The sequence below is a fragment of the Perca flavescens genome, chromosome 1 (assembly GCF_004354835.1).
Source record: "Perca flavescens isolate YP-PL-M2 chromosome 1, PFLA_1.0, whole genome shotgun sequence".
Classification (NCBI taxonomy): Eukaryota; Metazoa; Chordata; class Actinopteri; order Perciformes; family Percidae; genus Perca; species Perca flavescens.
This window is the reverse complement of record NC_041331.1, coordinates 38,233,064-38,257,941: the sequence shown is the minus strand read 5'-3', so window position 1 is coordinate 38,257,941 and position 24,878 is coordinate 38,233,064. Positions and strand designations below refer to the sequence as shown.

At 40.2% G+C, this 24,878-nt stretch overlaps 1 protein-coding gene and 1 long non-coding RNA gene across 2 annotated transcripts; one reads left to right on the top strand and one right to left on the bottom strand.

Annotated features, from left to right (window-relative positions):
• Positions 1-5,007: 5,007 nt before the first annotated feature.
• On the bottom strand, positions 5,008-6,204 carry socs4 (suppressor of cytokine signaling 4). The gene has a single exon (XM_028587285.1). The coding sequence runs from the start codon at positions 6,202-6,204 to the stop codon at positions 5,008-5,010; it is 1,197 nt and encodes a 398-aa protein (XP_028443086.1).
• Positions 6,205-22,374: 16,170 nt separating this feature from the next.
• On the top strand, positions 22,375-24,381 carry LOC114558128 (uncharacterized). The gene is made up of 3 exons (XR_003692919.1): positions 22,375-22,464; positions 22,612-22,780; positions 23,644-24,381. It is a non-coding gene; the product is annotated as an uncharacterized LOC114558128 (long non-coding RNA).
• Positions 24,382-24,878: the final 497 nt, after the last annotated feature.

Below are 24,878 nucleotides of genomic sequence, written 5' to 3'. Positions count from 1 at the left end.
GAATAACTTTATAAACAGCTGGGTAGCTTAATGTAGCCTATTAGTTGATTCATATTTTGCATTAAAAATATAAACCTGTAAAATAACTACAGTTACATAGTGGAGTAACAAGTACAATATTTGCCTCTGAAATGTAGTGGATTGGAAGTAAAAATCAACATAAAATCGATATGATCAAGTAAAGTACGGCGAAACTGTATGTTAATGCCGTACTTGAGTACATGTACTAAGTTACATTCCACCATTGGGCTCTGTGCTGTTTCTGCACACATCTGGGACAATTAAAGCACACACTGTAAGCATGACTTTATTCAATTATTGTTTAAATGTTGTTTAAATTGGATGGTAGCTACAGGGCAGCTTTTGATCACCTAACAATGTGATTTTCACATCTAGTAAACCGAAATCTCAGAAGTTTCAAGCCTTAGTCTTACAGTGCACTGTGTATGCTTGTAATTGTGATCATAGTAAATTAGTAAAAATTGTTTTTTACTTTTCCCTTTTAAAAAAAAAATAATATGAACACTGTATTAGAAGTTAGACTCTTAACAATGAATTTGGTTGGTTTAGCAGCTATTCAAGATTTGATTCATATGTATCTACATTGGGTGGAGAATGTATTAGTTATCACTACCAATGTAAGAAAGACTCCTCACATCACCTGCGACTCAGCATCACATTTTGTAAATGTGACTTTGCAAAAGCACCTAAATAAGACAGAAACAAGTATTCACTCACTAATGCTAATACTTTTTTATTATTATTCATTCAAATAGCTATAAATATACAGCAAAAGTACCTCTTGGCTGCCAAAGAAAACCTGCCATTGCCTGTATGAGCAGCGTCTCAGGGGAGAATTTGATTAGTGCAACAGGAAGTACTCTGTTGGCAGCTGGGTGTCTAAATATTACCTGATATATAAACGGTATGTAAAAGCACAACAGCAGTCCTGATACGTGTGCATTAGGCACACATGTCTGTACGTAACAGTCCTGGATGAACTTGAAACATAAAAAAACAGTGTTTCATTTCTCAGATTTGGATATCAAATGTATAGTACATCTAATGTAACACGAGATATTGGCTTTGGAGCTGCTGAAAAATGATGCTGGCTAACTGGATCATACAAGACAACATTAATATTTCATGTGTGTGGTTCAAGAAAATCAATCAATGTGGTTCCTCCTGAACTTTGTCCATTGACTGAGCTTTGACATAGGCAGTCAAAGGGATCAAAGATCGACTTTGTGGCTTAAATCTGACAAAAGTTCATCAGTTGTACAAAGTTGTTAACTCCTGGTGATCAAGTATTGATAAACCTTTGAAAATAATACCTTTTTTAATGGTTAAAATAAAAGCAACAGGCTCAAATATCCCGACTTTTAGTCCCGTCCCTATGAGTGATGATCAAGAAATACTGAATCCTACATTTCCCATAATGCAACTTATAGCTTTATATCTTTGGTCCCTCCCTGCCTGTTAAATAACCCAAATCCAGACTTTCTGTTATAAGTGCGTTCTCTCTAAATTCAAGCTGAGAGGCTGAGTAGTGCTCTCCATGACTAGTTAACTGACCTTTAGGTGTAAAATCAGTGTTCTCCTTTAAATGGGACTAATATACTGTATTTAGAGTAAATTAAATTCCTTTTTATGGTGAAAATCATTGATGCTGATATCATCTGTCCTCTCCAACAGAGAAGCTATATATTTTACAGTGCCTGAATTGGTTCCAAAAAAGGTGCCAGTACCCTAATTCAGCAGTTGCATGACATGATCATCGCATGTGTCTTGGATATATTTATATTCATATGTATCTTGTAGGGGTGACACAAATAGTCAACTATTCAACGATTGAATCTAAAGAGCCTGATTCAACTATCACTGTCCAATCGTCGCAGTGTCTGAAAATGTGGTTATGAAAAAAGGATTTTTCCATTCAGGCATGTCGGATTTTACATAGAATTGCTCTGTATTTCCCAATAAATCATATATAGCCTATTTCTCTATATACATGTATATCAGCCTTTTAATAATACTTTAACAATTAGTTACTTTAACAAAATCAGAATTGTCGTTACTCAGTACTGGCACTTATATTATGGAAGAATTTAACAATTACAGGGATGTTTACTGGGAAAATTAAGTGAAACAAAAGACATTTTATCTTGTTATAGTAGGAAAACCACAGGTATTACTTACAGCATTAACATTATTGCTATTTATTAATTATTTAAGTGTCCCTGTAAGCCATGACAGTGTGATGCACAACACCATAACCCTGAAACGGAAGCAGCTAAATGGAATTCAGCCATCATTAACAGTATTATTTACACCTGTGCTTTTTTCTACCGTGACGTGTGAAAATGTCTTCCGTGAAAATAAGGCCTATTGAGCCTTTAGTTGTCAGCAGATGTTGTTGTTGATTGTTGCCATGGAAGCACAGCTTTTAGATGTTAGACAGTCTATATGTAGGGTGTCTGAATTTTAGGCTTAAAATTAGTCTATATAAGTTTTAAATTGGTCTCAGTTCAGTGTAACTGTCTAATGTTAGAGAGCAAAGAGCTAACATCCTAACTCTGGAGACCAGACCAGCTCTGAATCCCTACATCTAAACCTTAACAGTAATTATGAAATGCACAAAGTGGAAAAAAAACAAGTCTGACAACAGACTGGCCAATTTACTCGAGCATTTAGAAGTAAAATGCTGATATCCGTATGACAAGTACTGAAGAAAAACTTGATGTGCCTGAAAACCTAATGGCCGTATGATGAATATTTCATGCACTGTTTTGTATTCATACAAATAACCTCTGGGCAGATTTTATTTTACACTGCTAGTTCAAGAGAAACTGAATGACACATGAATCAATTGAAAACATCTGTATTCCACCCCACTTATGGGGGGAGAATAGTCTTTTTCATGTCCTTATCTCTTTATTTGCTCTGCTGACGCGCTGGCATTTAGAGGTGTCCTTTGTGGAGAGCGGGATGAATTGTTTTCAGAGCACTACTTCAAAAGCAGCATTTTCCCTACCATTAGCCTGTCTAACTACGACACAGCCCACAGCTGCAGCGTGAACAGACATGGGTGGATAAGCATGACTTGAGCTGTGCCATTAAATCGGTCCAGAGATGACAAAAAAATCGGAGACACAGTCATACGTTAGAGGCAGTGTAAATGGCATTTATTGGTTTCTGTATTAGTGTGGTGAATACAATGTATGCCTCGAGAGGAATCACAGAAATTCAAATGCTTTGAGAATACTGCTTGGTCCTATAGCGTACTGCATTCCAGTCTGTACGGTGGCCCCGAGAGCTAAGAGCACTGCAAGTTTAGCCACATGCAAAAGAGACAAAGCATCATCATTAATTTGATTACACATGTATTTAGAAATAAAACTCTGCAAATAAAAACAGTTTAAGAAAACAGTTACAGAAACAAACTAATGTACTTTTTTTGTTTAAACATTTTGATTGCATGATTCGGATTTGAATTGGCACGCTAGTAATCAGCAAAAGTCTAACACTAGATTTACAGCAAATTCGTGAAATTCAGATAACATTTCATTGCGTTTTGTTAAACTTGAAGCATTTCTGTATTTGGTTGTGTTTCCTCAATTTGTAGCGCTTTCTTTTTCTAAATGCTTTTGGTGAAATAATGAATTGGTGTCTCCATTTATCTACTTGCATGTGTTTTCTTTAAGTTGCAGTGCGCTGAGCTCTCAGGGCCACCGTAACTCCAACATGTTAACAGTTATTCCAATAGCAATACTTGTGAAAGCTGTAGAGGAACAATTGCTGTTCAAATATTCATTTACACAGGAGCTTTAAGAGTGAATGATAAAGAAGCAGCTGAGTTGTATGAAGAATGACATATGAGTAGAAGCTCTGATCGGTGCGGCTGTGCCACCATCTTGTGGCTGAAGAGAAGAATGCAGTCCCATTGAATTAGTTTAAGTCCTTCGTAAGATACCAACATGTTGGAATGGCATATTAAGACAACATTGTGACGTCTACAATATTTGAGCCAAGTTATCAATTATGTCTCTTTTTCTGTCACCCATACTGATTGCCAACAGAGAACTTGAACCTGTTTTGTGTATCAAATAAAAACATCCTCTCGTCTTCAGTTTGCCCGACTTTCCCACGAGAAAGTTAATGTGGTTAACAACATCCGTCTTCACACAAAGTCTTTGGAAGGAGATGTGGTTTGAATTTTGTGATTAGTTTGACTACAACAGTGTTGTTTATATGGCTATGTTGGAAAGGACCACACTGTAAAATGTTGTTTAGTTGGAAAGTTAATGAGGAATTAATGTGTTTGGATATAACTAGATGCAGTTGGATTCTCTGTACCTCAAACCTTTGACAGCACTGGTTTAGTGCGGGACAACAACAATTGCAAAGAATCACATTTTTATGACATTAACGTACATTAAAGGAGGTATGGTATCAGCCAGGAAACCATGAAAGGTGCAGTTCCTCTAGTGGCCACTAGATATACAAGATGCCCAAACAAGACAACTCTGATTGCATTGAAGTCGAGAGGAAAACGCTCCAACTTCATGAGTCAATATTCCACAAAGAGTGAGGGTAACAGTTTAACGTCTTGGTGAGAATCCTTACTCCATTAAGAATATTAAGGCAAGTGTTTTGGGGCATGATCGCTTATTAATTACCAGATGGCCTGAAGCAGAACACAGAAATCCAAGGCTTCAAACCATCCCATAGCACTGAAGGAAGATACATTACGCCCCTTGAGTTCATACAGTAGATGAGTTCAGACCTGTAGAGAAGGCTTTGTAGGTTTAATTGTTCATCTCTTGATGCATCTAGATCAACAAGCATCTTAAAGAGATCTCCAGTTCTGCATCTTTTAGACCTCAAAGATCTGCAACAGCAAATGTACGTGGAATTCAATGGCAAGATTCTTCTCTCTTTGCCAAGGGAACCTGCCTTTGCTTGTGCTGTCTTTGCCTATCACGGTATGAGGCCTGCTTTGGACTGTCACACAGCGCAGGCCCCGTCGCACTTAATGTGGTACTGTCGGAGGTAGTCCCTGAGCTGAGGAGGCAGCAGCAGGTTATCTATGCCCCGGTAGGTGGTGTGGCTACAGATCACAGCCCTGCACAGGTGCTGGAGGGTGAAAGGGAAGGTCCGTGGTAGCGGCCGGGAAAGGAGGGGCTCAAAGAAGAGGCAGGTAGCCGGGTCACTGTAGTGTCTCAGCAGTCCCGTCACACTTGGATCCCGGTACATGCACGGGTCGCGCACATCGAAGCTGAAACGCTTGTCGTTCTGCTCAATGCGTGCGTGCAGGGAGCGGCTGTAGCGTCGGAAGCTGACTGAGAAGAGGAACTCATCCTGGGCAGAGTCTCGGAGAAGAAACGTTCCCTCCGGTTTGCCCTCCAGCAGATCCTCTGCCTCAAAGCGGTTCAACACGCCCCAGTAACAGGAGCTGTTGTTGATCTGGAGGAGATCCGGGACCAGGATGTAGTCAGTGTGGCCACAGCTGCCCTCTGCTCCCCCATGAGGACAAGAAGGGTTCCAGTCCTCCAGACTGGTGCCTCCAGGCCCGGGAGAACAGCAGATGTCCTCCCAGGAGAGAGGGGTCTGGGGTGGGGAGGAAGAGGAAGATGACGTGTTGGGTTTGAGGGGAGCCTCCATGTCCATGTCCTTGAGGGCACTTGGGTGGGTGGCGTGATTTTTGATAAGGTGCCAACATCGGGCCAGTTCAGATTTGGGCGAGAAGGGACACTTGTCCTGCATGAGCTCCGAGACGTGGATCTTGCGTTTGGACCAGAAGAGCACCGAGAAGGGTCGCGAGGAGCCCGATGGATGGTGGTGGTGGTGATGGTGGTGGTGATGGTGAGAGCGCAGAGGGAAACACTGGCCCACAGCATCCTGGAACTTCTGGCGCAGCGAGCGGCGGGACAGGGCTTTCCGACACACTCCATCAATGTCTGCAGATGTCAAGGCGTCCCCGAGAGTGCCGCAGCTACACTTTCTCTCTCTGCGCCGCCTGGGACAGGATGTTGACCGCACACCAAGCTCCTCTGTCCCCTCCGCCTCCAGCCCCCCGGGACTCGACCCGTTGCGAGAGCTCCGGGAGCGTTTCTTCCTCCGCCAAATGTAACTGTCCGCACTCCAACTGCGGAGGCCACATTTGGGACGCGTGTCCGAACCTCGTGGCTTCTTCTCAGACATGGCTGCTTCCTCTTCTTACTCTGTGGCACATTTAAAAACAGGCGTCTCAGTTCAATTTTATTTATAGTATCAAATTATAACAAGAGTTATCTCAAGACACTTTACAGATAGAGTAGGTCTAGACCACACTCTATAATTTACAAAGACCCAAAATATCCCCCAAGAGCAAGCAGTGCGACTGAGTCGAAACACGATTGTAGGGCCATTACTCACATCACATTAACACATTTACAAAACAGTATTTAAAATGTAGTCTATCAGAAAATATTATTTGCATCACTGCTAAGTCCTTTTTTTGTGTCAGAAAGATCAATTTTGAAAAGGTTCTCTTTAGAGTTGGGACCTTAATGGTGCCATAAACAACAATCTTTCAAATCAATGGTATCTAAAATACTTCCTAAGAGCCACGCTGGATTCTTAACTCTTATTTTTTACGCCTTTTTTAGATGTATTTATCAGATCCATTTCGTTTACACCCCAAACAACTTTATTTAATCTGTGTGTGCTGTGCAGGAGTGCTATTTAATCATGTGGTACGAGACTAACAGGCTGATCACCTCCAGGACCAATGGCAAGAAATCAAATTAAGACTGCAGAGTTCAGAAACAGCCTGCAGACGAAAACGGATCAGTTCCCATGAAAAAACAACCGAGATTGGTTTAACTAACCAGGCAACATTTAATGCTTCATTCAGAGATAGTTCAGGAGGAAAGTTTTGTTGGATTGCCTACAAAGCTTTTGTTTTAACACTTCAGTTATAGTCTGTTTTAGTTCTATTTGTACATGGCAGCAGTTTGTAGGCTCAATACAAAATAACACTCTAATTAAACTGATCAGCCTGTGAGCAGCAAGGGGTTTAACATCACAGGCTGGTAATCACTCTCTGCTATTATTAACTCTTAATGCAGGAGATTATCTTACCTTGCAAACAGTGTCAGACATCCACATCCACGGTATGACCAGTTGTTCACTGCACATTAGCGGACATGTGTGACCCCGCCTGCAGCCAGCTCCAGCTCTAACAGACGGCAGACTGTTCCGCTTCCTATATAATTATGATGCCAATTCCCAGAGGGGGCAGCAGTTTCCTCTGTTCCTCTCTGGGTTATGAATGAATGAATGAAGGGAGGGAGGTGGAGTGGGGTCGAGCCGGGAGAGGGGAGGGGAGGGGAGGGAGGGAGGGGTGCTAGGGGAGGTTTGTTTCAGGTTAATGGCAGTGAGACATCCGCTTCTCTCTCTTACATCTTCTTTACACATCCATTGATGAATTCCACATCCAACAAAGAAAGAGAAAAGATCAGACCAGTGCAACCGGAAAGTGCTTTTTCATTCACAAAAGTGAATTATTTCTGTCAGTAATTCTATTTCTGCACACTGATTTGCGTTGATTTAATTTCATCAGAGGCCCGTAGCTTAACTTAAAGCATCAAAGCACAAAGCACATGGGGAGCTTTAAATCTGTTTAAGTCTGTCTGCAGAGGATGCCAAACTGCAAGCAGATTATTCGGGTTTACGAGCAGCCTGTATCGCAGACTCTGTCTAATTAACAATTCAGCCCAGTAGAGGACATTACGAAGCGTTTTAAAAAGCTTCACTTATTGATTGAATAACCTTTTTGAGTTTCCCAGTTCAAACTTCCAGCAAGTGCTGCTGAAAGGACTCATCTGTCAAAGTGATGTCATACACACCGTGTGGATGACATTTTGGAAGATCTATAATTCATGAAACAAATAGACTACATCTATCAGACAAATAATATTACTCCCAGTGGTTTTGTGTGTGTGTGTGTGTGTGTGTGTGTGTGTGTGTGTGTGTGTGTGTGTGTCTAACAGATAAAGGATAGTCATCAATAAATGCCTGACATCTCTCAGATAATGTAGTGACACTCAACTTCCTCTTAAGTGAATATTGAATGCTCCTCACATTATCACACAGCCCAGCAGGAGGATAACGCCACATGTTCTGGCAAACAACCAGATCAATTTATCTGACTCCAAAATAGCAGCAAGAAACTGAAAGTAAACTGTCTGAAGTTTAGCTGAAAGAATTGGACAACCCCAGTTCAGGTCAGATTAGTTAACTATTACTATACTTAGCCATTGGCCCATTTCTTAGTCACACTTTGCCCACTTCAATAGTGGTTTGGGTTATAAACTGGACCCCTTTCTGTTTCTTTTCATTTTCTCAAAATTTCTTCAAATTCATATGAGCAATCCATTCGTACGTGGTACTCAATCTCTAAAATCCAATGTTCGAAGAAAAAGAAGACTTAAGAGTCTACGGCCATGCTAACAGCTCTTTTGTGCTTTTCACAGACACATTATACAACGTACAAGAAAGAAATAAAAGATGAAGAGACCACCCAAGCCACGTGTTTAAAAAGTGCAAAACTAAGAACACAATACATAATGAAGAAAAAAAAAACATACACAATAAAATGACATATACAGTACAGGCCCAAAGTTTTGACACACCTTCTCATTCAGTGTGTTTCTTTATTTTCATGACTATTTACATTGTAGATTCTCACTGAAGGCATCAAAACTATGAATGAACACATATGGAATTATGTACTTAACAAAAAAAGTGTGAAATAACTGAAAACATGTCTTATATTTTAGATTCTTCAAAGTAGCCACCCTTTGCGTTTTTTTGATAACTCTGCAAACCCTCAATGAGCTTCATGAAGTAGTCACCTGAAATGGTTTTCACTTCACAGGTGTGCTTTGTAAGAGTTAATTAGTGGAATTTTGTCCCTTATTAATAAAAAAGCAAAGGGTGGCTACTTTAAAGAATCTAAAATATAAGACATGTTTTCAGTTATTTCACACTTTTTTGTTAAGTACATAATTCCATATGTGTTCATTCATAGTTTTGATGCCTTCAGTGAGAATCTACAATGTAAATAGTCATGAAAATAAAAGGAAACACATTTGAATGAGAAGGTGTGTCCAAACTTTTGGCCTGTACTGCACACACATGATAAAATGATAGCACATTTGATGCAGAGATGCAGCCCAAAGAGGCTTTACAAAACAACTAAAAACAATGTTAGTCCAAAAAAAAGTATGCTCACAATACAATAAAACATTAAATACAATACTAATAAAACCCAGAAAAAAAAATATATAAATAACCACTAGCTCCAATAACCAATCCACCCTGAACAGTATTTTGATTTACAGTGGGTTCAAAAACAAATCTTTCAAAAAGTTTAGTTTATTACATTATTTGTCAGGGACCATGCACACAAAGCATTAATCTCACACAAGCAGAAGAGATGCATTTGACCAGATTCAGCTACTAACTGATTTGCATCTGCACTCCCTGTGCAGGTACACAGACACTTATACAACTAAAATACAAGTCACAAATACAATGAAATACTAAATCCAAATTAGTTTATCATGTTTTTTATATATGTCAGATCTTGCAAGAGCCATCTGCTGCATCATAAGCTGTATTTATTATTTAATCTGATTACACAAAGGGAGGATGACTGTAACTAGGCAACACTTTCATCATGTCACTCACAGATTCTCAGAAACTTGCCGTTTACCGCAATCTCCATGAAACATTCAGCCTCTTCATTGAACGGCAGCACAAATTGATTGGGTGGAATAATGGATCGGAGAAACACACGCACACGCACACGCACAGACACACACACACACACACACATGGTTTTCCATTATATCTACTACTCTCTTATTTAAATTATTGAACTATTGGACACAAGATGCCTCTTCGTTACTAAGAAAAGTCAGTTCTCAGTGTATGTGCACTGGATGCTTCAAGTTTTCCAAATCACAGTTGTGTAAATTGCATATTGGACCACTGTTGGCTTCCAAACTTTGATATCATAAAATCAAGCTGAGCACAGAGAAGATTTCCTCCGTCAACAGATGAATGTGAACGCACGTCAAGTGTCCAACTGTGCATAGCGAAGCTCAAACATCCAAGGGAAGGAACAATAAGCACATTTGTGACTGCAGGGGACTTTAAGTAATGGGGCGTACCCTTTAAAATGCCAGTGTACATTTAGTGACGTGTTTGCTTGATTGACATTACCTTAAGCCTACCACAGCCAGCCATAGTGGTTGTCACTTATACCAAGCGACTTTTCACGCGATTCTACTGTCGCAGACACATTTCTAATATCACAAATGAAAAAACGAGAGTCTTGCAGTTGTGACACGCTCCCGTCGTCTCAATCATTTGGTGTAAGTTGGTCATAAAACTTTTGCCTGTCTCGATGTTCCGACAAAATCAAATGTGTTTGATGTTATCATACGTTTTAAGTCTTGGTAATAAAATCTTCTAGTCTGTGACTCAATGACATTATGACCGATTGTCTTTAGATGTGAGATGGTGCCAGACTTTAGTCTTTTTAAAGTCTTTTCAGAGTCTTCTAGTGTATGGTAGGCATTTCTTGTGCCACTTAAGCCCCAAAGCTCTTGCTACATTTGTATGTGTGGCTCTAGAGGAGCAGCAAAGCTAAGCTTACTTGTACAGTTTTTAGTATAAACACATATGAAGCCTGCTCACATCTGCTGTGATCTTATAAGGTATGTCCGTGGGGTGTGGTGCAGAGTTTTATCCAGGAAGTGCATCCTGCAGTGGGTGAAATCCAGTCGGCCCATTAACCTGCAGCAGCCAGAACTTGACCAGGGGCTCATATCAGTCCACATTACAGAGGCATCGATCTCGGGAGCAGCACAGCCTACAGGAGCAGTTATGAATAATTGATGCTGCTGTGATTGAATGGAGACTCTACTCTGCTTGTATTTTTATATGAAGGCTATTACAGTACTTTTTATTGACCTTTACACAGTCAAGAAGAGTGCAACTACAAAATGCATGTGTTACAGTTTCAGAGGCAGTTTGTTTGCATTCAGCATCAAACGCACGTGTTCGGTGAAATCATAATTTTGGTTAGTTTATATTTTTTTATTAAACTGCTCACTGACTGTTCTGACGATGAACATCACAAACCTGCATATTTTATGGCGGAAGTGGCCATATCACAAACCTAAAGCTGCTCTAATATCCAATGATTTTATATCAAGAAGGGATAAAATGACCATACTATATATAATATGACTGTGTGTAGTGAATCGACTGACTGTGCAGTTCCCCCTCAGCTCTACACGCCATTTTAACTTCGTTCAGCTCATTGTTTTCGTTCTTCAGGGTGCAACATTACTATTTTGGTCCACTGTCACCGCTCTCATCAGTTTTGTTTTTTGGCCACAACAAGCAGCTGTAAAAAAAAAAAAAAAAAAAAAAAGCTCTAAAACACCACTGTCCAAACAGACACCGTTTTCAACTAGCTGGTGAACGTAGCAGAGCATTTAGCAGCTAAAGAGACCGATATGGAGAACCAGAGCTAAAAGGAGAGACCTTTATTACTTTACTGGACAGCTGACACATCCCAGTATCAAGGAATAACATCCTCATGGGATGATCCCACAATTCACAATCGTGGTGGACCATGGACCATGATAACCTTTAAAGGTCCCATGGCATGAAAATTTCACTTTATGAGTTTTTTTTTAACATTAATATACATTCCCCCAGCCTTCCTATGGTCCCCCAGTGGCTAGAAATGGTGATAGGTGTAAACCGAGCCCTGGGTATCCTGCTCTGCCTTTGAGAAAATGAAAGCTCAGATGGGCCGATCTGGAATCTTCTCCTTATGAGGTCATAAGGGGAAAGGTTACCTCCCTTTTCTCTGCTTTGCCCACCCAGAGAATTTGGCCCGCCCATGAGCGAGAGACATCATGGCTTTCAAACGAGCAAAGTGGCAGTTGGTCAAGGCCACACCCCCACCCTCCACCTTGCCCCCCCCTCTCTCCTCCTCAATAGCTACAGACACAGAAATGGCACATCCTAAGGAAAGCTCATTGTGGGACTGGCTCTAGTGGCTGTAGTTCTGCACCAAGGCTGAATTTCGGGGAAAGAGACTTCAGATACAGTATTAGGGGACCACTAAGGTCTATATAAAAGAGACGTCAGATACAGTATTAGGGGACCACTAAGGTCTATATAAAAGAGACTTCAGATACAGTATTAGGGGACCACTAAGGTCTATATAAAAGAGACGTCAGATACAGTATTAGGGGACCACTAAGGCCTATATAAAAGAGACTTCAGATACAGTATTAGGGGACCACTAAGGTCTATATAAAAGACACTTCAGATACAGTATTAGGGGACCACTAAGGTCTATATAAAAGAGACTTCAGATACAGTATTAGGGGACCACTAAGGCCTATATAAAAGAGACTTCAGATACAGTATAAGGGGACCACTAAGGTCTATATAAAAGGAGACTTCAGATACAGTATTAGGGGACCACTAAGGTCTATATAAAAGAGACTTCAGATACAGTATTAGGGGACCACTAAGGTCTATATAAAAGAGACTTCAGATACAGTATTAGGGGACCACTAAGGTCTATATAAAAGAGACTTCAGATACAGTATTAGGGGACCACTAAGGTCTATATAAAAGAGACTTCAGATACAGTATTAGGGGACCACTAAGGTCTATATAAAAGCATCCAAAGAGCAGCATGTCATGGGACCTTTAAAGGAACACGCCGACTTATTGGGACTTTAGCTTATTCACCGTATCCCACAGAGTTAGATAAGTCCATACATACCCTTCTCATCTCCGTGCGTGTTGTAACTCTGTCTGACGCACACACCGCTAGCCTAGCTTAGCACAGATCCTGGAGGTAAAATAACAAGGTCACATGAGACACAGCCATCTTCTAACCGTATACATACTGGGAACTATATTCTCAGAAGGCGAAGCACTGCTACTTCTGCTACTTGGGCGGAGTGATTTGCTCGCAGCACACGCAAAGCCCCGTGGTGAGGAGCAGAGAGTAACAACGGTGCTTTTCAGGTGTTGCGCTAATCACCCGGCCCAAGTAGCAGTGCTTCGCCTTCTAAGAATTAGTTCCCAGTTTATATACGGTTAGAAGATGGCTGTGTCTCATGTGACCTTGTTATTTGTACATGCTGTGACTACACAAATCACAACATGGAAATAGGAACATGTTAGCTAGGCTAGCGGTGGGTGCGTCAGACAGAGTTACAACACGCACGGAGATGAGAAGGGTATGTATGGACTTATCTAACTCTGGGGGTTACGGTGAATAAGCTAAAGTCCCAATAAGTTGGCGTGTTCCTTTAAACGAGTGTTTTAGTTGCCTAACCCTGATCACATACAATTCAATTTTCAATTCAATTTTATCTATAGTATCAAATCATAACAAGAGTTATCTCAAGACACTTTACAGGTAGAGTGGGTCTAGACCACACTCTATAATTAACAAAGACCTAACAATTCCAGTAATTCCCCCAAGAGCAAGCATTTAGTGGCGAGGAAAAACTCCCTTTTAGGGAGAAACCTCGGACAGACCCAGGCTCTTGGTAGGCGGTGTCTGACAGGGCCGGTTGGGGGTGTGATGAACAGTTGCAATGATAGTCACAATAAAGATAATGGATCAGTGACTAGCAGGACGCAGCAGGACACTGCAAGGCACCGCAGAGCATAGCATGGAGTGCAGCAGGACCACGGCGACAGCTGCAACCAGGATTTTGGTGCCGCCTTAATCCAAGGAAACATGCTAGGTTAGTAACAAGCATTTCAGGGACATGGATGCACACAAATGGAAAGAGAGAGGAGAGAGAAGCTCAGTGCAACTAAAGAAGTCCCCCGGCAGTCTAAAACTATAACAGCATAATTAAGAGAGACAGTGTATTCTTGTACACTAATGCCATGACCACAATGTTACCCTCAGATCGTCAGGGTCAGGTCCGCTTTCTGTCCCCGGAGTCAGAACTAAACAGGGAGAAGCAGCGATCAGTTTTTATGCTCCACAAATCTGGAACAAACTCCCAGAAAACTGCAGGTCCACTGCAACTCTCAGATCTTTCAAATCAAGACTGAAGACTTTTCTTTTTGACAATGCCTTTTATTAAATCAAACTATTATTCATTTTATACACTGTACTGTAACTTTAATTCTTGTATTTTATACCTGTTGCACTCTATTTTAGCTTGTTTTTATTTTCTATTCTCTTTCATCGTATTCAAATGTCCTTTTGTGATGTGTTTCTTTTGCACTTTGTCTTGTTGCTTTTAACGTTTTATGTAAAATGATTTGAATTGCCTTGTTACCATGCTTGTTACTGAAAGGTGCTATATCAATAAACTTGCTAATATTGACGTTCTTGTCTGGTGATAGTTTTGCCTGACAAGATGGCAGCACTGGAGTCAATGGATGGAGGAGGTAGGGGAAAAAAGGAGGAGGGGATTTTAAAGGGAAATTGGACACACCCCTTGTTTCTAGACTCACCTGTCTGTGCAGGATCTCAGGTGGTTTAGATCCTAATTGAATCCCAAGTCAAAGTCCAGCTTATTTTTTTATTTACTAGAGAATATATTCTGGTTAACTTGCATTTTGTGATCTAAATGACAGAAATGCTGCCTTTCGTTAACCATTTTTGTGTGTGCATCAGTCCTTGGTGGAAACATCCCACCGTGTGTGTGTGTGTGTTGGCTGGGAGGCTGTATCACCATGTGAATTACAGAGATGGTAAATTGAATCAGCTGGGAGTCTCTGGTTCCACTGGTCTCCAGTTGTTTTCATTGATCAGTATCAGAAGACTCCTCCGACCAACGGCAGCGCTGCACCTCTCACTTTAGATACCACAGGGTCTCGTTACATCTCACTTAAAGAAATATTCCACCATTCTTTTGTACGTGCAGCAACCTGAGCTGTGGGATATTTGCCTCAAAGCAAAGTGGATGTTTGACTTCAAAATATAGATCCACATTTTTACTTGCAGAATGTGTGTTGATGCTCTAGTTGGCTAATTTCTTATTTTTGTACGATTGCTTCTCTCACCTTTATGATTGGATTGTTATATTTCCAGTTCCTCCACAGTAATTCTCGCTTTTAAATAACAGTCCTTACTCTTGATATCTTTTTTGATGCACCTGTCTTAACAAGACAGAATTGCAAGGGATTTTTTATACCTTAATGACATTAAATGAATTAAATGACTACCTACAAATGGAATCAATCTGCAAACTTAGATAAATAATGGATGTGTATTTATGACTTATAATAATAATTTACAGTAAAAGTATGAGGAGTGTTTAGGCCTTCTTATGACAATCATCCCTTTTTTATTGCAGTGACAACACCAGAGACGAGAAGTAACGAAGTACTGGTTCTTTAGTTGAGTATTCCCATTTTATGAGACGTTATACTTTTACTTTACGACAGATGCTGCTCTCCCTCTTGCCCTCCTCTGTTTTTTTTTTTATCTTTCTTTCTTTTCGTTCTTATTTTGTTTCTTTTCTGCCGTCTTTTTGTCCTTCGTTATTTCTTTCCTTTTTCCAACTTAACCTTGACTTTGCTCCTATACCCAATAAGCACTTTTACTTTCCATTTTCACTTCACTTTTAAAGTATAACTTTGTTGGAATTAAGTTCCTTTTCTCCGTGGTACTGCTACTTTTACTTAAGTAGGCCTACTTAAGGATTCAAGTACTTCTTCTACATATTAAGACGGCACATGTTTGCGTGTATCATATGCTCATTGTTTTGTATCCATTAAGATGCAGACAGGGTTGGATATTCATCTGCAGACATGTGAGCTGCTGTATCGAATGTCCTCGGGGGAGATTTATTTATGTCTGCACCCGCTCTGCTTCCCGCAAGCAAGGTGCATCCAGAGAGGTTCCTCCTCTCCGTCATTTTAGAAAGAGCGTAACCCAAGCCAGGCTGGTCACTGGACTCTGGACCCAACACACAAACGCACACATGTACACATTGGTATATGATATTGAGGCTATATATGGTATATTGTATGAAGTGTATGCTTGTATGTATTTTCCTGCAGTGACATGTAATGCCATACAAATATTGACTATGTTTTGTTCTTTGCTACAAGCGTGGTTCGATGGCAGATTGGAATTGTTGAAAAATACGTCAGGCTGGGGCACCTGGGTAGCTCACCTGGTAGAGGCCTCACCCATATAGTATAGGGGTTTACTCCTGGACACAGAGGCCGTGGGTTGGACTCTGACCTGCGGCCCTGTGCTGCATGCCATTCCCCCTCTCTCTCCCCTTTCATGTCTTCAGCTGTCCTATAAAAAATAAAGGCCGAAAATGCCCACAAAAAATCTTAAAGGAAAACGCCGACTTATTGGGAATTTAGCTTATTCACCGTAACCCCCAGAGTACAAGTCGATACATACCCTTCTCATCTCCGTGCGTGCTGTAACGCTGTCTGACGGCTCCAGCGGCATCAGGCCAGCACAGAACATGCAGGTGAATGGTTCCAGTAATCCTACTGCTCCGAATAAGCGACAAAATAATGCCAACATGTTCCTATTTACATGTTGTAATTTGTAGAGTCGCAGCGTGTACAAAAAACAACGTAACATGAGACACAGCCGTCTTCTAACTGTAAACAAACCGGGAACTATATTCTCAGGCGGAAGAATATAGTACTTGGGCGGAGTGATATGCTCGCAGCAAGCCTGTCTGAGAATATAGTTCCCGGTTTGTTTACTGTTAGAAGATGGCTGTGTCTCATGTTACCTTGTTTTTTGTACATGCTGTGACTCTACAAATCACAACATGTAAATAGGAACATGTTGGCGTTATTTTGTCACTTTTGTCACAATTTGGAGCAGTAGGCTAGTTGGAACCAGTTACCTGCAGGATCTGTGCTAGGCTAAGCTAATGCTGGAGCCGTCAGACAGTGTTACAGCACGCACGGAGATGAGAAGGGTATGTATCAACTTGTCTTACGCTGGGGGTTACGGTGAATAAGCTAAAGTCCCAATAAGTCGGCGTGTTCCTTTAAAATAGAAAAGATTTGGTTGTGTAGTGTATAAATGCATGAGGTTGATGTAATGGCGTCTTAGATATGAATAACCTGCCTGTTTAGTTTGTTAAAGGTACCCTAAGGAGTTTCTGACCACAGTGCTATGGAGCATTGATCTTACTGTATGTGTGCATTTCTGCCGATGGTTTTTACATTTTTCCACTGAACAGGTGGTGGAAATGGGCAAAGAAACAGCAATACACAAGCAAAGGCGGAGAGGAATTTTGATAGGAAAGCTTGGATGTGAAAAGAAACTTTGTGTACAATAGAACTCCACATCAGGGAATCTTTAACTGGGAACACCAGGATTCAAGTGCTTTTATTTCACAAGGCAAAAAGCAAATCAAAGCATCACCATGTTGCGGCCTTTGTAATGAAGGGTTTAATAGGAATAAATGGTTCTCATTGGATCATTGTTTTTTATTAAGATCATTTGTAAGAACAAAGAAAAGACATGTCCAATATGGAATTTAGACGTTATCAACTACACGTAAGTTAACTTAGGCTACAGTAACAATACTATTGAATGCATTTCCTTTAGATTATTTTTTGGGGCTTTTCCCATTAAGTAGATAGATATGAAAGGGGGAAGACATGCAGCAAAGGGTAGCAGGTCAGATTCAAACCCTGTGCCGCTGCAGTCCACTCTTACTGGGTGAGCTCGAGGACACCCTTGCAGTTCCTTTTCTTTTTCTTTTTTTTTAAAGATTTTTTTAACATTTTAAAATGTGCATTCCTGCATGGTTTGCACCCACGTTTTCTTTTCTTCCACCTTTTGCTGGTGCATTGCTAACATTTCTTGCCATGTTTTAGTCAGTGGAGTAGCACTTTTTTACAACCGTTTGAGTTTTCCTTTTCTTACAAAGAAAAGGATAGTCACACCTATGAAATTGCATTTTTGTAACCCTTTACTGTCACTTTAACGTAAAGACCCCATCTTCCACAATTCTTTAAAAATTTACTGACAATTAAAAAAATATGTCTTCCTGCTTGTTCATCCTTATGGAAACGGATGCACAGTGCTGTAATTACACCTCACCCTGGCCATGTTGTGCTGTGTCTCTGTGAAACGATAAACTTCAACTGGAAGCAGCAGCATCTTTGTTTTCCTTCCACTGCTGTTTCAAGACAGCAGGAAGTGAGTCAACACTGTTTTACACTCGTCATGTAAAGACGCCCTGACCGGACATCACAGCATGAATCAATATTAAGAGGATGAAGAGGATGAAACTCCAACGACGTAACATAATTATATCTAATTTCTGCCACATGCCACTGAATCACAAGCACACAAGAAGGCAGACATCTAGTTACACTCTTTAACATCATACGCCTACATATTACAGCCTCAGCTTTAAGACTCGCACCCTTTATTTTACACTTTATTTCAACATGCTTTTTAATGTTTACTGGACCTCTTAACATGCAGGTTTTTTGTTCTCTTAGCTTGAAGGTTGAAAAACCCCATCTTATTCCACGTTATTAATTATTAGCATATCATATGTTTGTTTATGTAAAAATGATCTAGTAACTAAAGCTGTCACATGAATGTAGTGGAGTACAAAGTACAAGATTTCCCTCTGATTTGAAGTGGAGTTAAAGTATAAAGTAGCATAAAATTGAAATACTGACGTAAAGTAGAAATAAATGTACACCACTGGTGTACATAGGTACAATAGGTTGACCTTGAATTCTGGTCTCTGCAGAAGGTTACTGTGTTTTTCAACAGCGTAATAATGTGACACTGTATTGATTCTAGAAAGGAAGTTCTTTTTCCTGTCAGAGGGGGGGTCAGAGGTCAGAGGTCAGAGGTCAAGCTCAGCTTAGAAACATAATGTAGCTGGTCCGGATGCAGTGTTGATGCTTGTGATTTCTGGCATACAGACACACAGATTGTCCCCTTCTGGATGATGAAATGGACACACAGATGACAAATGTGAATTGAATTTAGGAAAATTTAGGCGCAATGGCATATCTGATGAAGGAAAGACTGGGACAGTTTATAAGATTCTGACTGAGTAGCAAGATATGAATTCAGTTGTGATTCTGTGAGAATTCACAGATCCATTTTCTCTTTTTTAATCTTCCCCTTAACATTTAAAAGGAATCTACATGTATGTGTGTGTGCTCAAATATGGCTTCTGGAAAGAAAATAAAGGATTAAATATGAATTACTAAACAGACATTAATTAAGAAGTTCCCCATACTTTAAGAGTTACGCAGAACATTCGCCAGGAGTCATTCTTGATGCCTTAACATCTCTCTCAGAGAAGGCCAAGGATGATTGGGAATGTCTTGCTGCTTGTCTGCTGAATCTCTGAGATCTCTCATGTCGCCATCCATACTACTAGTGCTAACGTTACCACCATCATGCTGCAATGATTTGCCGAAAATTAATGCCGCCGAATCTGTCGAGTCGTCTTGTAGTGGTGCGTCAAGTATATTATCAATTAGATTGAATTCGGTATTGATGACGCAAAAAATAATAACGGTAACTCCAGTGAAATTATTTGAAACTTGTTAATGAGGACTAGATTAGGACGATATTTAAAGCTGACCATTCTGGTTTCCAACTTCGCCCCAGGTGTGTCTGTTAAAACACGGACGGAGACAACTTCTCTCTTTTGATGCTTTAATAAGATCAAGCAACGTGCAACCTAGCTAACAGGTGAAGAACACAAACAACAGAATCACTAGCTAACTTACTTAAAGTTTGCAAGAACTATAAACCAATACAACAACAGGCTTAAATTAACTGACAACATAAGTTATACGACTTACAGTCAAGGACGCACACACACGATCTAACTGGTTATCCTCCGGACAGATTGTGTCTTTTTCTTTTCTCTCATTTTTCTCTCTGTGTGGGCCCGCTCGCCAACCCAGTATCACGCCTAAGCGTGTAATACACCCGCTGGTCCACTGGGTTTTGCGTGTCAGTGTCACGGTTTGCCTCGCCGAGGCGTGAACATTACACGCATTATGAAGGTACTATACCAGCAGGGGGCGATACTTTTCCTCAATGCCAACAATTCCCCGCCGACCAAAGAGAAGAATAGTATATTCCAACTTCCTTCCCTACCAGGTAAGAGGAAGATACATCCTTGATAGATTAATGTATTTTAAGTAATGAATTGCTTTTGTTTCAACTGTGTTAACTATATTACCTGTAAGTGTTGCCATGTTAATTTAATTTCGTGGTAGAAAGCCGAAGGTTATTAACGTTAGAGATGGGAATTGAAGGATTTAGGAAATAAGTAGCATAAATAAGCTAGCGCTAGCTCGTTTTAGCATTCCAACGTTAGCTAAAAGGCTAGCTTTATATAGTTTTAATTCATTAATGGCTTTTGTTTAAACTGTTATAGATTGTCTATGAGTGTTGCCATGTTAATTGCATTGCGGTAGAGAGCTGAAGGTTATTAACTAGCTAATAAGGTAACGTGATTTACATGAATACCTAACGTTAGCTCTAACGTTAGCTGCTGAAAGGCTATCTTGACAGGTCCGGCGCGATCCGTCGGAACTGGTCATGTCGTGTCCGGTTGGATCTATTTAAGCAATCGTTTATCCTTATTTTGCGTACTTTCAATAATGCTGTAAAGTGTTGTAAACATAGTTTTAGCCTCGTTACCTCTGACATTATGTGTATTCGTGAACTGTAACGTTAGAGCTTTGTAATAGTGAGCTCAAATAGCAAACGTTACTGTCCCTTATTTTGCTAATATTCATGCAGTTTACATGTTGAGTATGACTAAATACAAATTGTTTACATTAATCAACATCTCCATCAAGGTTATCTTTTTTTCATTTTGATACACTTCTGTATTTTTTATGTGAGAAATTCATGCTTGCTGCAAGATAAATAACCATGTTTTGTTTTTATTTTCCTCTCTTTGACAGCTCCTGTTACCAACCACCCTTATCCCTATTACATCCACCTCTACAGTACCTCCTTTATTAATAAACCAACGGCTCTTTTAAGAGCCACTCCTAATATTTTCAAGACACACACACACACAGACATTTTCTCTCTCTCTCTGTCTCTCTCTCTGTCTCTCTCTCTCTCTCTTGTATTTCACATTACTGTCTTACTGACCAAAAAACACAGTGCATGAACATTTGAACATGCCTATGGCATTCTTTTTTTTCTGACAATGTTTTTGTCTCACTTATTGGCCTATTGTCTTCAAGTGAGTATTGTCATTGTATTCCTTGTATATTCTTTCACATAAGGGACTTGAAAACATTATACTGCACGGCCTTCATATTTAACCACATTCTGTCTAATACAAGCTGCATCATGTCAAAATGCTTTAACGTAATTTACAGAAATATCGTTAGTCTAATATTAACATTTTGATTTCTGATTTGGTAACAAAATGCTTGCACACGTAAAGTCAAGCATGATGTTAGGTTAGTCGATCACAGTCTTCCCATTCTTTCTGCTGATTTCTCACGCCTGTATCCACGTCTTCATAAAGCTGCTTACACACCGACCAGACGGCTGACCGTTGACAGAAAAGTCAGTCGAAATGATCAGTCTTCGTGTTGGTCCAAAAAGTGCCACAGAACACACCAAAGAGATGAGACGTAAAACATCTCTATAACAGCAGGCGGCACTAATCTGTAATGTTGCCCAAGAAATGAAAACCGGCAGCTGATTGGACGAACGCGTCACATGGGTTTGTTTTCTCCGGAAATTCAAAGCCAGACTGTCATGGCGGCTCGTTGAGAATACGATGTCATGTTGTACTAAAATAGTTCACCAAAACGTGTTTCTGAAAACATTTTAAGGAGAAATAGGCCGTGATGCAGTTGCTGAATCTGTCTTCATTTCAGATCAACAACGGGAAACACCGAACAGATTCGAGTCACTGACCTCGCCAGACTGTCCAACGGCTGATAATCTCCTTGGTGTGTCAGCAGCTTAAGAGTTTTTTCATTTTGGCAGCTTATATTTTGTAGTTATATATATATATATATATATATATATATATATATATATATATGTGTGTGTGTGTGTGTGTGTGTACCTACCTACCTGCTATTGGTTCTCATGACATCCCTATTTATCATAATCTTTTTGTGTCCCTTTCTGTTTGTCTTACTGTATTTCTGATAGAAATGCCAGGTCAGGGGACAACTTTAAGAAAGTGTGTGGTCTGCCACACAGAAATTAATGTCGCGTGCAAAACTTGCAAGGCATGCAAAGCAAAGCAACTTCAAAAGCTAAGGCTAAAAAAAGAATTAGACAAATTTGATGAAAAGCGGGAGAGCTGGGTCCATACCCACCAAAAAAATCGGACCACCTCCCACATCGTGGATGAAGCTTCTATGCTGGTATGTAATTGCTTTTATTATTTCCATGCAGTTAAGTTACACAGTGTTGCTCTGTACATTTTCATGTTAATTTATTTTACTGTCGTGTGTGTGTGTGTGTGTGTGTGTGTGTGTGTGTGTGTGTGTGTGTGTGTGTGTGTGTGTTAGCTTGAAAAATTGCAGGCCCTGGGTGTAAGGGCTGTAATAGTTTTGTCCAAGCCCGGAAGAAAAGAGAATGCCTGGGTTTCAGAGGTTTTGGCACCCCGTTGTCAACTGACAGACACTTCTAAAAAGTGTCTTGAAAGAATAAAGACACTCTATGAACTTGTTATTCAAGGTAAGAATGTTCTGTTATTTACAAAAAAACATTATTGTATTTGATGGCTTGTGTTCCTGTCACAGATAATGCTGTGGTTGCCTTCTCTCAACTAATGGAGCAATCACATTTATAATTATGCTTTTTAAACTTAACTTATTGAGATATGTTAAAAACATACCAGCTAGCTATTTGCTGCTCAAATTTAAGTATCAATAAAAAAAGAATACTTGTTTCAGCTTGGTTGGCAAGCAACACAGCAAAACATGCAGTCTCTCTTTTGGTTTTTACCTCTTAATCAGCTAAAGTACAACTGTAAATAATCAGTTGGTGCTAGACTAGTTAAATGACTCATTTATGTCAAACAAATTAAATTGTTGCCTTTTTTTAAGTGGTAACAGTTTCTGGTAGAGTAAATTATACAGCTATTGTTGAAGACTCAAAAGTGTGCTGCTGCAATTGTTTTACCATGGAGGAAGGATACCATAGCAGATCAAACTATAGAGCCATGTTGGTGGCTGATTTAAATGAGCTATTAGGTATTTTCATTACAGAGTTTTTTGTTTCAGGCCTCTTCAAAATTCTTTACTTTTCTCTACTACTGTGAAGACATAAGTATGACAAAGAAGTGAGAAGATAATGGATTTTGAGAAAACAATTTGAATTCTTGTGAACCATGTTAACATTTCTTGAAACAAATCCTAGCCAAAGTCAAACCTGCAAAATAGGATACCACAGGAAAGGCAGGGTTTAATATGACATCATAAAAATAACCCTTTTAAGATACAGCTAATTAATTCACAACAGTCTTCATCACAGGGAACTTTATCTTAAAATAGTCCAAGTATTATTACTGTTAATCATTTAATACTCCTCGAATGAAGGCTGGACCCCACAAGTTGCTGCAGGACATTCATCATCCCCAGTTGAACCCCAAACTACACCTCAACTGGCTCCACCAACAACACAGGTTGCTGTTGCCCAGCCTCATCCCCCTGCAGCTCCACCTACACCTCAACTGGCTCCACCAACAACACAGGTTGCTGTTGCCCAGCCTCATCCCCCTGCAGCTCCACCTACACCCCCAAAGTCTTTGATTTTATCAGTAGCCTCCACTGGAGCCTCCCAAGTTTGTCAAGAAAAAGGTAAGCATAAGTAAGGGATAATGTAGAGTGAGGCATTATCCTGCCTATTACATGGTTACTTAACTAAATAAATAATAAATAAATAATTTGACACCAAATATTAATTTAAAAACGATAGTATTGCTACCGATAAAGAAAAAGGTCTGTTCCGTCTCTATGGTTGGTATCCTGCGTCCATAGCAACGTAAACTGTAGCTGTTTAATATAACCCTCCGTCAGTCACTCAACACCACAGTATCTCCTCCTCCATGCTTGGCATCAGTGTGTGTGCCTACCAGATAGCCAGCTGTTTGCAGCACATGCATTTCTGGCAAAAGCCAGGGTCCAACATGCATTTAATCCCCCAATTACAGGCTGTGGTAGTAGCTTTCTATTTTACCTCCAAAATAAGTCAGGCTGTAATGGGGTGATGCCCTGCTATCGCTAGCTAGGTGGAGAAAACTCCTTCATCCAGCTGCTGTTTTAATCAGTGCGGGTTGACTGAACTGAACATTATGGTTGCAGGATCACACGTGCACAACTGGACAGGCCTCACTGTAGGCAAAAGACATACTGAAAGAGAGAAGTTCAATAAATAGTGAGAAGCTTTAAACAATTATTTGCAATTTATTATTATTAAATTAAAATTTTAATAAAAACAAGGACACAACTTCAACCACTTTATCAAAAAGATCAAAGCACTACCTTGATTGATCAGTGTATATCCGCCATCTTGCTTTACGCAGCACACTGTTGGCTCTATGGGTTTGTAAATTCCCCCAATGCAGGACTCCCTGTTATGGAGTGTGTGTTTTTTGTGGATGTGTATGTCACACTCCGTACACAGCCACTCCTCTGGCATGCAGTCTCTGCATCGAATGATGGCAGGAGATGTGCATTGGCTGCAGTTCTTTTCTGGAACCACGTTGCAGGACAGCAAGCAGCTCAGATGATGAGACCTCGCTTTCCGCCACTCATCTTGGGCTGCAGATTGG

Coding starts and splice junctions, on each gene's coding strand:
- socs4 (XM_028587285.1), bottom strand. CDS start 6,204: ATGTCTGAGAAGAAGCCACGAGGTTCGGACACGCGTCCCAAATGTGGC.